Raw genomic sequence first — 14383 nt, 5'->3', positions numbered from 1 at the left:
AAGTGATCTCCTCTTCAATGATTGAATCCTTGTCTTGAATGCAACACTTAGCCTTGAATGGAGACTTGAAATGATCAATTGCTTGAAGGAATGCTTAAATGCTTGAATGCTTGAGTATAATTTCCACGCCTTTTCCATCATGTCGAATGAAAGAGGAAAATGTAGTTTATATACTTGTCAATTAGGGCTGATAGACTGATTTTCCCGACCTTAGGCCGACCAGGAAAGACAATTTTCCAATTTGCAAACATAAAGACCCGAAGTCCAAAAGAGACCGGGCCCAAAATAGGACCCAGGGACCAGGGCGCTGGGCGCTCTGGTCCCACCTCCCGGGACAGCAAGGTGCAAAGGAGGTTCAGGCCAGGGTGCTTGAAAATGCAGTTTTTGATGTCATGAGCAAGTTTCGGGGTCTCCATTCAGGTTCAGTGTTGCGTCGCCATCGTGAAGACCGAAATGCAGTCGAAATTGCAAGTGTCACAATTTTAGGACGCTACACTTATATATAGTTTTGTATTGTTGTTGGCAACTTGTTTTTTCAAAAGGTAGTATTGTCATATAGGTATGCGTTATATATAGTAATTTTTGATACATACACATGTATATAGACATATGAATTAAATATTTGAAGTGTTGCATACAAACATATGCACATATATAACTACACATGTATATATCACAAAAATTGACACTATGAATAATAATAGTATATATATATATATACACATCAGTGTATATATGTATAATTGTTTGTTGTTCTTGGTTGTTTTGTGTTTTGAAAAGCATGATTGTAATATAGGTATGCACAACTATAGTAAATTTTGATGCATACAGATGTATGTATACATATACACATGTACATATACATATAATAAAAAAAATCACAGTTTTGTATATGAACATATGCACATATATAACTACATGTGTATTTCAAAAATACTATAACTATGAATACTTATATATAGTTATGTATTGTATTGTTATATAGAAAGATATTAGACGAGAAAAAGAACAATACACGTGCATACATGTATATTTTATTTGCAAATAACATAGTGTTAATACATTTAAAAGTAGTGAGTATGACTGAAAGTAACTTATGTGAAGAGGAAAAACTTTCAAAGAGATAATTGGCAGATGTAAGAAATGTTCATATAGATATTTATAGAAGCATACTTGTTTTTGTAAAACATAATTGTTTGTATAGGTAAAAGTATTAAATATGAAAATTAGCTAATAGTATAATTGTATTGTAAATTGCAAAGTTTAATAATTAGAAAAGATGCATTATAATTCTAAGTCTTTGTACTTAGGCAGCTAATTTCTCCAAGTAGTGCATGGCACTCAGCTTTGAAGTCAACAGGAGCAACTTTATTAATCGTCACTTTCATCTTGGATTCTGAATTGTATGTCTCAGTAGAAACCAGCAGTGTGAATGAATAGTAATGTGACAGTGCTCTCTTGATCACTGAGGAAGGTGTCTCTGTTGTTGTTGCATCGTTTTGAAGTGCATAGAGTTGTCTTGCAGTTTTGTGTAGCAAGTGATTGCCACCCTCACCAAATGCAGTGCCCCATAGAGTACCTGTGGCATCTTGCAACTTTAGAGGCAAGAGGTAACTATAATTACAGTCTTGCATACTCATTTGACATCTAGAGCAGAACCAAGAATCATCAGCTTGATGTGTACATTTTTTCTTGCAAGGCCTTCCATTGACCATCAGTGGGCAAGCTATGTAATAGAAATTTTGGTCATTGACATTGACATAGTGTAGAACAGCTAGCAATGTTGTTTGAATTGTTTCTGGTTTGATGCTCATCCGCTCACGGATTGAAGAGATTGTCATTCTAGTATATTTGCCATCTATGTGGATAGTTTCTGCAACAAAGGGTACAACAAGCAAAGGGTCATTTCCTCTTAATGCTAGAAGCTCTGCTTCTGGAAAACTTGGGTTGATATGTAATGTTGTTGCAGCTGTTATGTTTACAAGCTTCCCATTGAAATAGCCAACACGAGCATTACGTAAAGCAAGGATAACCGCACTATCATTGGTCAACATATTTTTCAATTCCAGGCCCTTTCGTTCTGCTATTGGGCCCCATAAGTTGATGTCAATTGTTGAACCAAATAGATCATTAATTTTCACCACACGTTTTTGTGTTTGACTGCCATCTTTCCTGTGAATAGGAATGATATCTCCAACATATAGAACAAGACCAATAACGTCAACCAGTGTATTATTTGTTAGTTGAAACAATTCACCAATGGGCGTGAAAGGACGAGTTTGTTGATCTGGTTGTTCTTCGTTGGTGCAGCGTTTTAGTATGGATGTATCAGACAAGGTGATTTCTAAATGACTGTTTAGTTTGTTGTACCTTGCATTTGCTTCCTTAACAGATCCTTTTGAAATAATATAATGTGAACCTATGTCCACACGGTTAGAGTGTAACTTAGCTATCTCATCAAAACATGTAATTCTAATTTCAGAACCATCACAATCAACAATGTCAAAGCTAAACACATGGCCATTTTTGGTGGCTGTGCTATATGCCTTAATAGGTCATTTATGAGTAACTCTCTCTTTGATTGTCCATTGATTTTGGTATGGATTCAAAGTTTTGATAGGACTTATATTTCCAGAAGTTGTTGTTTGTGGGGATGGCAATTCAGTTGCAAACTGAAGCGACCATTTAGATGTTGATGGTCTGTCCTCAGACATAATTTCTGGTTGTTGTTCTTTGAATAGATATTCTGGTTTACCAAAGAACGGGCAAACACTTTGTTTCACTTCCAAACTAAGTATTACAATAGTCCTGTGAAAACAAAAGACTTCTTCTTAAATTAGTGTTAATTATACATAAATGAAATTTAAAAAAGCTGAAACATATTGTATTTAATAATCATAGTTGATTTCCTACTTTGTGTTCCATATGTATCGACATGTATAGCTTGATAACTGGACTATTGTGCCTATTTTTAGAATATCTGAATCTATCAGAGTAGCATATTTAGAAGGCAAGATTGCCAACTGCATGTATTTGCCATTAGATAACACTAATTTATGTCTGTCAGTATCATCTGTGTTGTTCTGCATTTTCTGAAATGACAAAACTTGTAGCAATGCTAAAGGAAGGTCATCCCCAGCATTGATAGATTGGATTGCAAAAGGGGTAGGGACATACTCTTGGTTTTTTGCCTACAAAAAATAATATGAATATAGAGGATTTAATTTTAATGGGAAGCACCTCATATATTTGCTTACTTGTTAATGTAAAGCTTGTGTTAGTAAATTATGTAATCAAGCTATGGTATGTATATAGTATGCATCTACTTTTGTACTATGCTATAAAAAAAGGATGCATGTGGTAATGAAATGGATGGTATGCAAAAGAGCAATGAACTGTCCAAAAAAAGAGCATAAAAGCTTTCTATATTGAAAAGCTTTGATAATTTAGCTTACCAAATTATCAATAGCGGAGTGGTCTATGGATTCAGAGGTAGTTGCTAAAGATGCCATTGTGCATATATACCTTTTGAAAATTAAAAGTAAATTATAAGCATGATGAATTCTAGTTCTTATATCAGAATACAATCACAAGATGATGTAACCTTATCGAAGGTATATATGCACAAGTAGAGTAAAATTAACTGAGCATAGAGTAACGTTGCTACAGTTTTTTTTGTGTTTCAAATGCTAGTGAATTGATCATAATGTGATTGAAACGTGCATTGAAAGCGATAATTACTCATATGCTGATAAGCTCAAAAAACTTTAAATATGACATAATGATTTATATATTTGAGAGCATATTAGCAAAATATGAGTTTATGCAATCAAAGATCTTTCAAAATACGAGATGGTTCAGTGTGTTTCGAATGTTAACCAAAATATGAATTTAACTTTTCAAAGATTGAATAATTACAACAACATAGGATCAACCCAAGCAACCCATGTGAGGTCATTATCACTCCATTTAAATACTTTGTCTCCCAATGTGAAAATAACCGTTGGATCAAGTAATTGTTCAGTGCTTGGTATCGGCAAAGGTGCTAATTCAATACTATGTATGGTTGTTACAGCACTAGAAGATGTAGACAGGTTGACTATTGTTTGCTTTGGTGATTTATGTTCATAGTAGGCAATGATCTTTCTGAGGTTACTCTTTAACTTGTCGCTTTCTTGCAACATGTGTTCAATTACATTGTTGATGTCCTTTGTTGCTTTCAAATTTGTATCCATTGTTGAAATTTGATTGTGTTAGTGTGGTTGTTTTCTGTTTGAATGACAGATTGGAAATGCATTACTAAAAAAAGTGAACATATAAGAACAATACAACAAATCTTTAAGTAGATCATTTTTTTTTTTGTGAATGATGATGAATTTACTATTAACAAACTATAAAAACTTGTAATAATTAGCACAACACATTAAGTTTTGTAAATCGTCTAATGACTCAACTTACGAAGCTTTCACTCTGTGAAAGAAGGGTTTAGTTGCATTTATTTTAGAGTATGTGTGTATATATATCCATGTGTATATATACAGGTATACTTATGTATATTAGTGTACATAGATGTAAACATAGACATCTGATATATATACATATATATCTATATTTATCTTTGAGACTAAAAGCCTTCATGTGCATAGAGTCAGTTATTTGATTTACGTTACATTGGGCAAAGATGGTGTCTTTAATGATTTCATCTGAAGGCTGTGCATGAATGTTGACGTTCTTTATGGTTGCTTGCAACCTTAAAATCTAATTTGTTTTGTTGTTGTCAACAATATTTTGCTTTGCATTTTTTGGTGTGGAAATTTCCACATAAGGTTATTACCTTTTGTTCTTTGTGTGACTGTTTTATGCTCTGTTTCTCAAAGGATGTTGTCTTTAATGATGTCTTTAATGATTTTGTCCTCGAGGTTGTGCATGAATGTCGACGTTCTTTATGCCTGTTTGCAACCTTAAAATGGAATTTGTTTTATTGTTGTTGCCAATATTTCGCTCTGTAATTTTTGCTTTGGAAATGTTCGCATAGATTGTTGGGTTTTGTTCTTGTTCTGATTATTTTGGTGGTTACATTTGGTTCTTGTTGTGACTATTTTATTGGGGTTCCTTGTGAGTTTGACACCGTTAATGGTTTGAAATTGCAAGGTAAGGTTTCGGTTTATTTAAATATGTCTTCGTTTTGTATTGCATTTTGTGTATAGCTTGTTTAGTTTATGCTTCCGTGTTCTTGCAGGGCTTGCTGCTTTCTTTCTGTTCGCTAATTGTTTGTAGGTGTCACTACTTCTAGTTTGGAATCAATTTTCAAGGTTGTTCTCTCTATTGTGTAATTACTTGTGGACATGCCTACTTGCACTTTGGAAGGCATTTTTCAGGTTGTTTTGTGAGTTTCACGGTCTGCATGCTATGAATTTGCAATTTAAGTTCCACCGGTTGCAACCATAAAATGTAATCTGTTTTATTGTTGTAAGCTTAATTTCAGTCTGTTAATTTTTGACTTGGGTTTGTATATAGAGGTGCAGTTAAGGTTTCCTCTGGTTGTGTGTATATATATTGACTCCTTTATGAGTTGCATGACTTCAAAGCTTTGATGTTGTTGCAAGGTTGTTTGTTTGTTTATGTTATTTAGGTTTGTTTATGTTGTTTAACTGTTTGTGGTTTCTTCATGAGGTTCATGCCATGAATGGTTTGAATTTGGACGGTAAGCTTGGTTTTTATTTAAAGTGTTTTTTGTTTTGTAATGCATTTTTTTTATGGTCTGCCTATTTCCTTCTTTCGTCTGCTTGCAAGGTTAGGTATGAGTATCTACTGCTCTGTGCACACGAAGGTTTTTATTCGGTTGTGTGTATATATATTGACTCCTTTATGAGTTGCATGACTTCAAAGCTTTGATGTTGTTGCAGGGTTGTTTGTTTGTTTATGTTATTTAGGTTTGTTTATGTTGTTTAACTGTTTGTGGTTTCTTCATGAGGTTCATGCCATGAATGGTTTGAATTTGGACGGTAAGCTTGGTTTTTATTTAAAGTATTTTTTGTTTTGTAATGCATTTTTTTTATGGTCTGCCTATTTCCTTCTTTTGTCTGCTTGCAAGGTTAGGTATGAGTATCTACTGCTCTGTGCACACGAAGGTTTTTATTCGGTAAGATAAATTGATATATATATGTACATCATGTCTATATATTTGAACATGTATATATATATAATTGCATTTGTATAGAGATACATACATGTGTGTGTGTATATATATAGATAGATAGATAGATAGATAGATAGATAGATAGATAGTAAAAATTCCTTTATGCTTGCAGGGTTGCTACTTTGTTTATGTTATTTAACTATTTGTGGGTGCGACTACTTTCAGACTACAACATAGGGTACCGTATGTAGATATAGATATGCACATGCCTATATGTACATACATGCATACATGTGTGTATTGATATACATGTATACATGCGTACACATACATGTATGTATATATATGTACATATGTGAATTCACATATACATATATCAGTACTTGAATGTGTTCTTATATATATATATATATATACTTACTTTGTTTATGTTTTTTAACTGTTTGTGGACGTCACTACATTCAGACTACAGAACAAACACTTTAATAACATAACCAAAGTACTTGCAGGCTTGCTACTTTGTTTATGTTATTAAACTATTTGTGGAGGTGATGACTTTCAGAGTGCAACCTAGAGTACCCTATGTATATATACATACGCAGATGGCTACATGTACATACATGCATATATATATGGGTACATGTGTGTATTGATATACATGTATACATGCCTACACATACATGTATTTATATATATGTACATATGTGTATGCACATATACATATATCAGTACTTGAAATGTTCGCATAGATTGTTGGCTTTTGTTCTCGTTCTGATTATTTTGGTGGTTACATTTGGTTCTTGTTGTGACTATTTTACTGGGCTTCCTTGTGAGTTTGACACCGTTAATGGTTTGAAATTGCAAGGTAAGCTCTGTATGCTATGAATTTGCAATTTAAGTTCCACTGGTTGCAACCATAAAATGTAATGTGTTTTATTGTTGTAAGCTTTATTTTACCCTATGTATATATACATACGTAGATGGCTATGTGTGTGTGTGTGTGTGTGTGTGTGTGTGTGTGTGTGTTCATATACATGTATACATGCCTACACATACATGTATGTATATATATGTACATATGTGTATGCACATATACATATATGAGTACTTGAATGTGTTCTAAAATATATATATATATATATATATATATATATATATATAGAGAGAGAGAGAGAGAGAGAGAGAGAGAGAGAGAGAGAGTTTATGTTTTTTAACTGTTTGTGGACGTGACTACATTCAGACTACAGTGTAGTCTTCTAATAACAAATCTTAGACAGTTTACAATGGAGCACATTCAAGACAGCGTTGTTTGAGAAATAGAGCACATTCATGGAGATGAGCACAGCAAAACATTCTTGACAACAGCAAAACAAATGAGATTTTAGGGTTCTAAGCAGCAAACTAAAACACTTCTAACATAAGGCAGAATTTCATTAGTAACAGAATGATGAAAAGCTAAATACCTCTCAAAGTGAACAGAGACAATGGAGACTGAAAGTAATCATGTCCACAAATATTTAAATGACATAACCAAAGTAGTAATCCTGCGAGCACAACATACCCAAAAATAAGGACGGTATGAAACAATGCATTAGAAATTTTGAAAAGTTTAAAAACAAAATAAACAAGTACCTGGAAACGTAAAACCATTAACGTCGACAAGCTCAGAAACAAGCCCAATAAAACATCCCGCATTGGTGCACATCATCGGAGACGAAAATATTAAAACAAAGTAAAAAACTTAAAGGAATAAAAACCTGTAAATAGCAAAACCGAAGTAAAACCTTACTACACGAAACCGAGAAATAACCAGACTATAGAAAAAGCCATTACAAAACAAAAAAGAATCTATAGAACTTACCTTGCAAATTCAAACCATGCACTCAGAGTGAAACAGTTAAATAACATAGACAAAGTAACAACCCTGCAAGCAGAGGCAAGGAGGAAATAAGCAAATTATAATAAAGAACCATTACAAAACCCAAAAAGAATTTAATAAAATCAATGCTTACCTTAATAATTCAAATGATTCACGGTCGACAATTATATGCAACCTTATGCGAATATTTGCAGACTGAAACATTGCCCACAATAATAAAATCAATTAGAATTTATGGTGCAAAGGGCCCATAAAGAATCTAACATAAACAAACAAACAACCCTGCAAGCACATCAAAGCATTCAAGGCATAAAGCTCACAAAGGAACGGAATAAAACAGGCACAATACGGCGTGAAAGTCATAAACCAGCCTTAAAAATGGCTTCGAAAGTGCAAGTAGCCACGCCCACAAACATTTAAAGAACATAAACAAACCGACAATTCTACAAGCACAGAGAAGGGAAAAATAATACCAAAGACTACCTTGCTAATTCAAAGCTTTCATGGCTTGGAACTCACAGAACAACTTGGAAAATTGCTTGCAAACTCGAAGGAGCGACGCCCACAAATAGTTAAGCAACAGAAACAAAGGAGCAACCCTGCAAGCACACGGAGCCAAGAAATCAAGAAAACTTGCAACTTTAAACCATTAACGGTGTCAACCTCAGAAGGAAGCCCAACAAAATACTCAGAACGCGAACCAAACGTAACCACTAAAACAGTCAAGACGAGAACAAAACCCAACAATCTATTGCAACATTTGCAGAGGGAACATTTGCAGAGCGAAATGCACATTTTTAAATAACAGAAGCTTACCTTCAAACTTCAAACCATTAACGGTGTCAACCTCAGAAGCAAGCCCAGTAAAATACTCACAAAACAGTCAAAACGAGAACATTACCCAACAATCTATGCGAACATCTGCAGACCGATATTCGAACGAAACCCAACAATCTATGCTAACATTTCCAGAGCCAAACATTCGGACAAAACCCATAGCCACGCCCACAAACATTTAAAGAACATAAACAAACCGACAATTCTGCAAGCATACAGAAGGGAAAAATAATACCAAAGGCTACCTTGCTAATTCAAAGCTTTCACGGCTTGGAACTCACATAACAACTTGGAAAATTGCTTGCAAACTCGAAGGAACGACGCCCACAAACAGTTAAACAACACAAACAAAGGAGCAACCCTGCAAGCACACGTAACCACTAAAACGGTCAAAATGACAACAAAACCCAACAGTCTATTGCAACATTTACAGAGGGAAAATTCTAGAGGGAACATTGCACATTTAATAGAAGCTTACCTTCCAACTTCAAACCATTAACAGTGTCAATCTCAGAAGCAAACCCAATAAAATACTCACAAAACAATCAAAACGAGAACATTACCCAACAATCTATGCGAACATCTGCAGACCGATATTCGAACGAAACCCAACAATCTATGCTAACATTTCCAGAGCCAAACATTCGGACAAAACCCATAGCCACGCCCACAAACATTTAAAGAACATAAACAAACCGACAATTCTGCAAGCATACAGAAGGGAAAAATAATACCAAAGGCTACCTTGCTAATTCAAAGCTTTCACGGCTTGGAACTCACATAACAACTTGGAAAATTGCTTGCAAACTCGAAGGAACGACGCCCACAAACAGTTAAACAACACAAACAAAGGAGCAACCCTGCAAGCACACGTAACCACTAAAACGGTCAAAATGACAACAAAACCCAACAGTCTATTGCAACATTTACAGAGGGAAAATTCTAGAGGGAACATTGCACATTTAATAGAAGCTTACCTTCCAACTTCAAACCATTAACAGTGTCAATCTCAGAAGCAAACCCAATAAAATACTCACAAAACAGTCAAAACGAGAACATTACCCAACAATCTATGCGAACATCTGCAGACCGATATTCAAAGAAAACCCACCAATCTATGCGAACATTTCCAGAGCCAAAGTTGCAAAGCCAAACATTCAGACAAAACCCAACAATCTATGCGAACATTTCTAGAGCGAAATATTCACGACAACAACAAAACAAACTACATTTCAGGGTTGCAAACACACATAAAGAACGTCCGCATTCGTGCACAAGCTCGAGGACAAAATCATTAAAGGCATCATTAAAGGTAGCGTCCTTTGGGAAACAGACCGCACGCACCGCAGACCACACACGCACCAGAGAAATACTGTCGCGACGCACGGACCAGAGGATTACTAACGCCGGCAAGACATTCCGACGACCACCGGAATGTCTTGCAATATTTCGGGCCCTTTCCCCCACTAAAAGCCTATCGGCTTAAAAATTAAAATAATATCTATAACTAATTCAAACCTTAACAATCACCTTAATTCTAAATTTAATAACGTAATTTGTAAGCTAGCCTAATTCTAACTCTAAATCTAACATTAAATGCAACCCTAATCCCTTTTTTTATTAATTTGAACCCTAGTTCTGAATCCAATTGTAAGCCTAAATCTAATCTTAATTTAGAAATAATTTGAACTTCATTTTTAACTCTAACCTTAACCCTTATTCTAAAATTAATAATAATAATAATCTTAATTTCAATCAATAATTATTTAATGAAATAAATTTAATATAAGTATTAATAATATATTTATTATTATATATTTTTGGTAATGTTTTTTTTTTTTTTATAGATAATAGGTCATAGCCGCAATACTTAGAATTCCACTTTAGATGTCCTTATTAGGAATTGAATTTGGGTCTCCACGATGAGAACCCAGTGTTTTAACCAATTAAGCTCAACCCTTGGACTATATTTTTGGTAATGTTATTATTAATAAATTATTTATAATTAATATAATAATCTTTATACAATATTTTAGATTATATTATTGCATTGTATAGATTTAATATTATATGATAAGCATATATAATATTGTATTTCATTTATGTTATAAATATAATTTAGATTATAATTAAATATGTTAATAATATTTGTCAATAATATGCAGAATATTAAATTATTTATTAAAACCTTAATCTCTAATTTTCTTATATTTTAATAATTTAATATATTTAACCTTACTAATATATTATTATATATAATTTTATTATTCATTGATTATATATAATTAACATATTTAATTTTGATATTCTTTTAATATAAAAAATGTATTTAGTTATAATATAATAATTTTAATTATATTATTGTATATATAGAGACTTAAATGTATTAATAATATTTATAATAATAAAATTATTTATTCGTGTTTTATTTAATATTTAATTTAATTATATACTATATAGAAAATGTATCTTAATATATTTATCAAAGATATATTTTTATATTATCAAATTGCATGAGGAAAGATTTAGATACAAATTTTTGAAAAGAAAATTAAAACATAGTAAATAGAAAGTAGATCTGGATAATTTGAAAACGTAAAAAATCATTAGGTGCAACATATTGCATAAAGATTAGAAATTGAGTTAAAAATGGTGTGTGAAGGAGCACCAAAAAAAAAAAAAAGATGAATGGAATAATATTTCTTTGCAATATACGGTCAACTCTCCTTTATGAAAAAAAAAAATGCTTGTGGTGGAGTTGCTTCAACTTACATCATATACAAAACAATATTAACTAGTATTTGGTTGACATTTAAATACACTTAAGTAATTCACTTCAATCACGGAGCATGAGGAAACATGCACATATGTCTCTATTGGTTTCTAAAATTATTCATTACTTTATAACTCTTAAAAAAAAGCGTGTAGTTTTCTATATTACTTTAAAGTAGTAGCTTATTTTATATTTCAATAAAATGATAATAAATTTTTATTTTAATTGATTATATTTATTAAAAGGGTTTTTATCAATTTATTTAACATGGATGGCTTTATTTGCAATTAGGTGAATGTTAGACGTTGTTTATATTATATGAATAGTATGGAGTTATTTATTAGGTAGTAATCTTAAATATTCTTAAAGACTTTTTTGTCATGAAATATTAGAAATAAGTAAATCTTGAAGCTAATTATGTTTTAGACAATCCCACCCACTTTTATAGATGTATCATTGGATCTAATAATAGATGTCGAGAAAATTTCTCACGAAGAAAAGACAAGAAGGGATCATTATGTTGATAAGAAGGTGTGAACATCAAGTCTCCTAGCTATGTAAACCTTACAATCACCATCACCACTTACCATATACAATGAAAATATGACTTTGTGCTTGCTAACATTGATATTATCTAAGAAGCTCTAATAGGTAAGGAATTCATACAATGACAATTGATTTTGAATAACTTTGAGAGAACTTAACTGCGAAAGTTTAGTTGTCTTTTATATTACATGCAAGAAAAAATATCTAAACACATGCTATGACTACAAACAATGTGGAATAAGAAATAAATTTAGTGACTATCCTGCCCTAACTAATTGACTAAAGTAGAAAATATAGAAGGAAAATAAAGGTTACAAATTAAGATAAGGTCAAATGAATAAGATTAAAAATAGTGTGTGAAGGAGCACCAAAAAAGGGACCAATAATATCTTTGCAGTACACAACCAACTCTCCTCTATGAAAAAATATGTCTATGGTGGAGTTGCCTCGACTTATGTTGTATACAAAACAATATTAACTAACATCTATGGACAGTGAACATTTAAATACACTTAAGTGATTCACTTCAATCAAGAAGCCTCATAAAACATACATATGTGTTACATTTACAATAACAAGGCAAGGGGCACTCTCTAAGACGAAGTGCAGAAAACATAAGAGCTAAAACATAATCACATTCACTACAAGCTAAAAGATAGTGATCAGTCAACTCTTTAGTATAGAAAAATACATTTGGTTCGAAATAGAAATTCAAAAGGTATTTACATGAGGTCAAAAGGTATTTACATGAGGGCACAATTCTTATTTTTATAACTATAGGAAGTCCTTACACGAAATCATAACCAGGAGAGCTTAAAATAAATATAAAAAAAAAGAGAGTCGATGGTTTAGATGTCAAAAGTGATGCAACATCTTCCGTGTTGGATCAATGAACAAGTTGAGGTATGTGCAAGTAGTTGGAAGCTTCAACCATAGAAAAATATATCCACACAATACTCACATGCATGAGTCAACTATTAACTTTAGTGTATATCAAGCCTAAAGTATCTAATGGAGAGAATCTTAGGCAATCGTGATGAATGTCAAGCAATAGTCATTAATCAATGGCCAATATGAATAATAAAGAACATACTAAACACAAGGTAGATGCCATATTGGATTAGTATCGAGCGACCCAGAGAATCAAACATATTTGTTAAAAGGAAGAATGTTATTAATATCACCGAGAGGGTAGATAACTTTTGTAGAAGGTTCTTTAGATAATCTTAGCTTCATTTAAAGAGGGAAACCTAGGAAGTTCTAAAATGTTAAACAATGCTTATGAATCAATAATTGGTGTAAATGAAAAAATGCCAATGTGGCAAGAGCCTAATAGGTTATTTAAAGAGGCGGTTGATTGAAGTGAGAATATTAAGGGGTCAAACCTAACAATGCATGGTAGAGCTAATGTGAAAGAAGCTACACCCCAAAATAATGACAAGTGTATAATTAGGGATGCCAATGTGGTTACAACCAAGAATGTTCTAAAAAGAAAAAGATGAGGGGAGAGATGGGACTTGGAATGTCATCAATAGCTTCAAAAGTAAATTGTATATACCAACAAATGTAATGATGAATTAATTGCAAGAAATTAAGCACATTGATTCATGTAGAGGGTGAGAAAGATTACGAGACTAGTTTGAAGGAAGGAGCGAGATCCATTGGAGTAGGAGGCTCACAAATTAAAAAATTCTCTTAACTTGGAAGATTAAATATTTAAGGTTTTCTTAAAGAGGCTAAGGACTTAACCAAATATCGAACAAAGGGTCATGAGTATAACCAAGGCATCAGAAGCTAAGAGAAAGCTCACATATACACCGTGATACCCACAACTAAATTATTAAATCACAACGAACATTCTAGAGCTTAAATATAAGGAACCCCATAAATCTCAGAGGGATCCAAAGTTTTAATAAAATATTAAGAAGAAGCCTAAGAAATAGATATGGTGTATCATGGATTACTCAAAGAGAGCATGTAGGAAATTTGCGTCATTTTTTATGACTCATAGGGGCATATTTCCTAAAATATGGAAATTCTTAAAACATAAACCATTGGGTTCAAAGTCACGCCTTCAAGAAAATTTTACATAGCTAATGGTTCTTCAACTAAAGTTCTATTATTCAAAGTATCTAGGTAAGCAGGATCACGTGAAATACTTGAATTAACATTCATAATAATTTCAATACTAATTGATCATTTGAGTGAG

General features: G+C 32.6%; 1 protein-coding gene across 1 annotated transcript; it reads right to left on the bottom strand.

Moving 5' to 3' along the window:
• Positions 1-1292: 1292 nt before the first annotated feature.
• Positions 1293-9514, bottom strand: LOC131868892 (replication protein A 70 kDa DNA-binding subunit E-like). Its single transcript, XM_059215701.1, has 6 exons — positions 9419-9514; positions 8835-8889; positions 8538-8731; positions 8152-8213; positions 8001-8063; positions 1293-2172 (listed from the first exon to the last, which is right to left on the bottom strand). The coding sequence occupies exons 1-6, from the start codon at positions 9512-9514 to the stop codon at positions 1293-1295; spliced, it is 1350 nt and encodes a 449-aa protein (XP_059071684.1).
• Between the last annotated feature and the right edge of the window lie 4869 nt (positions 9515-14383).

The sequence above is a fragment of the Cryptomeria japonica genome, chromosome 2 (assembly GCF_030272615.1).
Source record: "Cryptomeria japonica chromosome 2, Sugi_1.0, whole genome shotgun sequence".
In the NCBI taxonomy this organism is placed as follows: Eukaryota; Viridiplantae; Streptophyta; class Pinopsida; order Cupressales; family Cupressaceae; genus Cryptomeria; species Cryptomeria japonica.
The sequence above is the reverse complement of the archived record's forward strand: the minus strand, read 5'-3'. Positions and strand labels throughout refer to the sequence as shown.

Bases quoted from the DNA above. Each gene is read 5' to 3' on its own strand.
- LOC131868892 (XM_059215701.1), bottom strand. From the start codon at position 9,514: ATGGGTTTTGTCCGAATGTTTGGCTCTGGAAATGTTAGCATAGATTGT. The intron at 8,214-8,537 runs GTGAGTTCCAAG...GCAATGTTTCAG, and splicing joins GCAATTTTCCAAGTTGTTCT to TCTGCAAATATTCGCATAAG. The intron at 2,173-8,000 runs GTAAGTTCTATA...TCCTATTCACAG, and splicing joins GCATGGTTTGAATTTGCAAG to GAAAGATGGCAGTCAAACAC.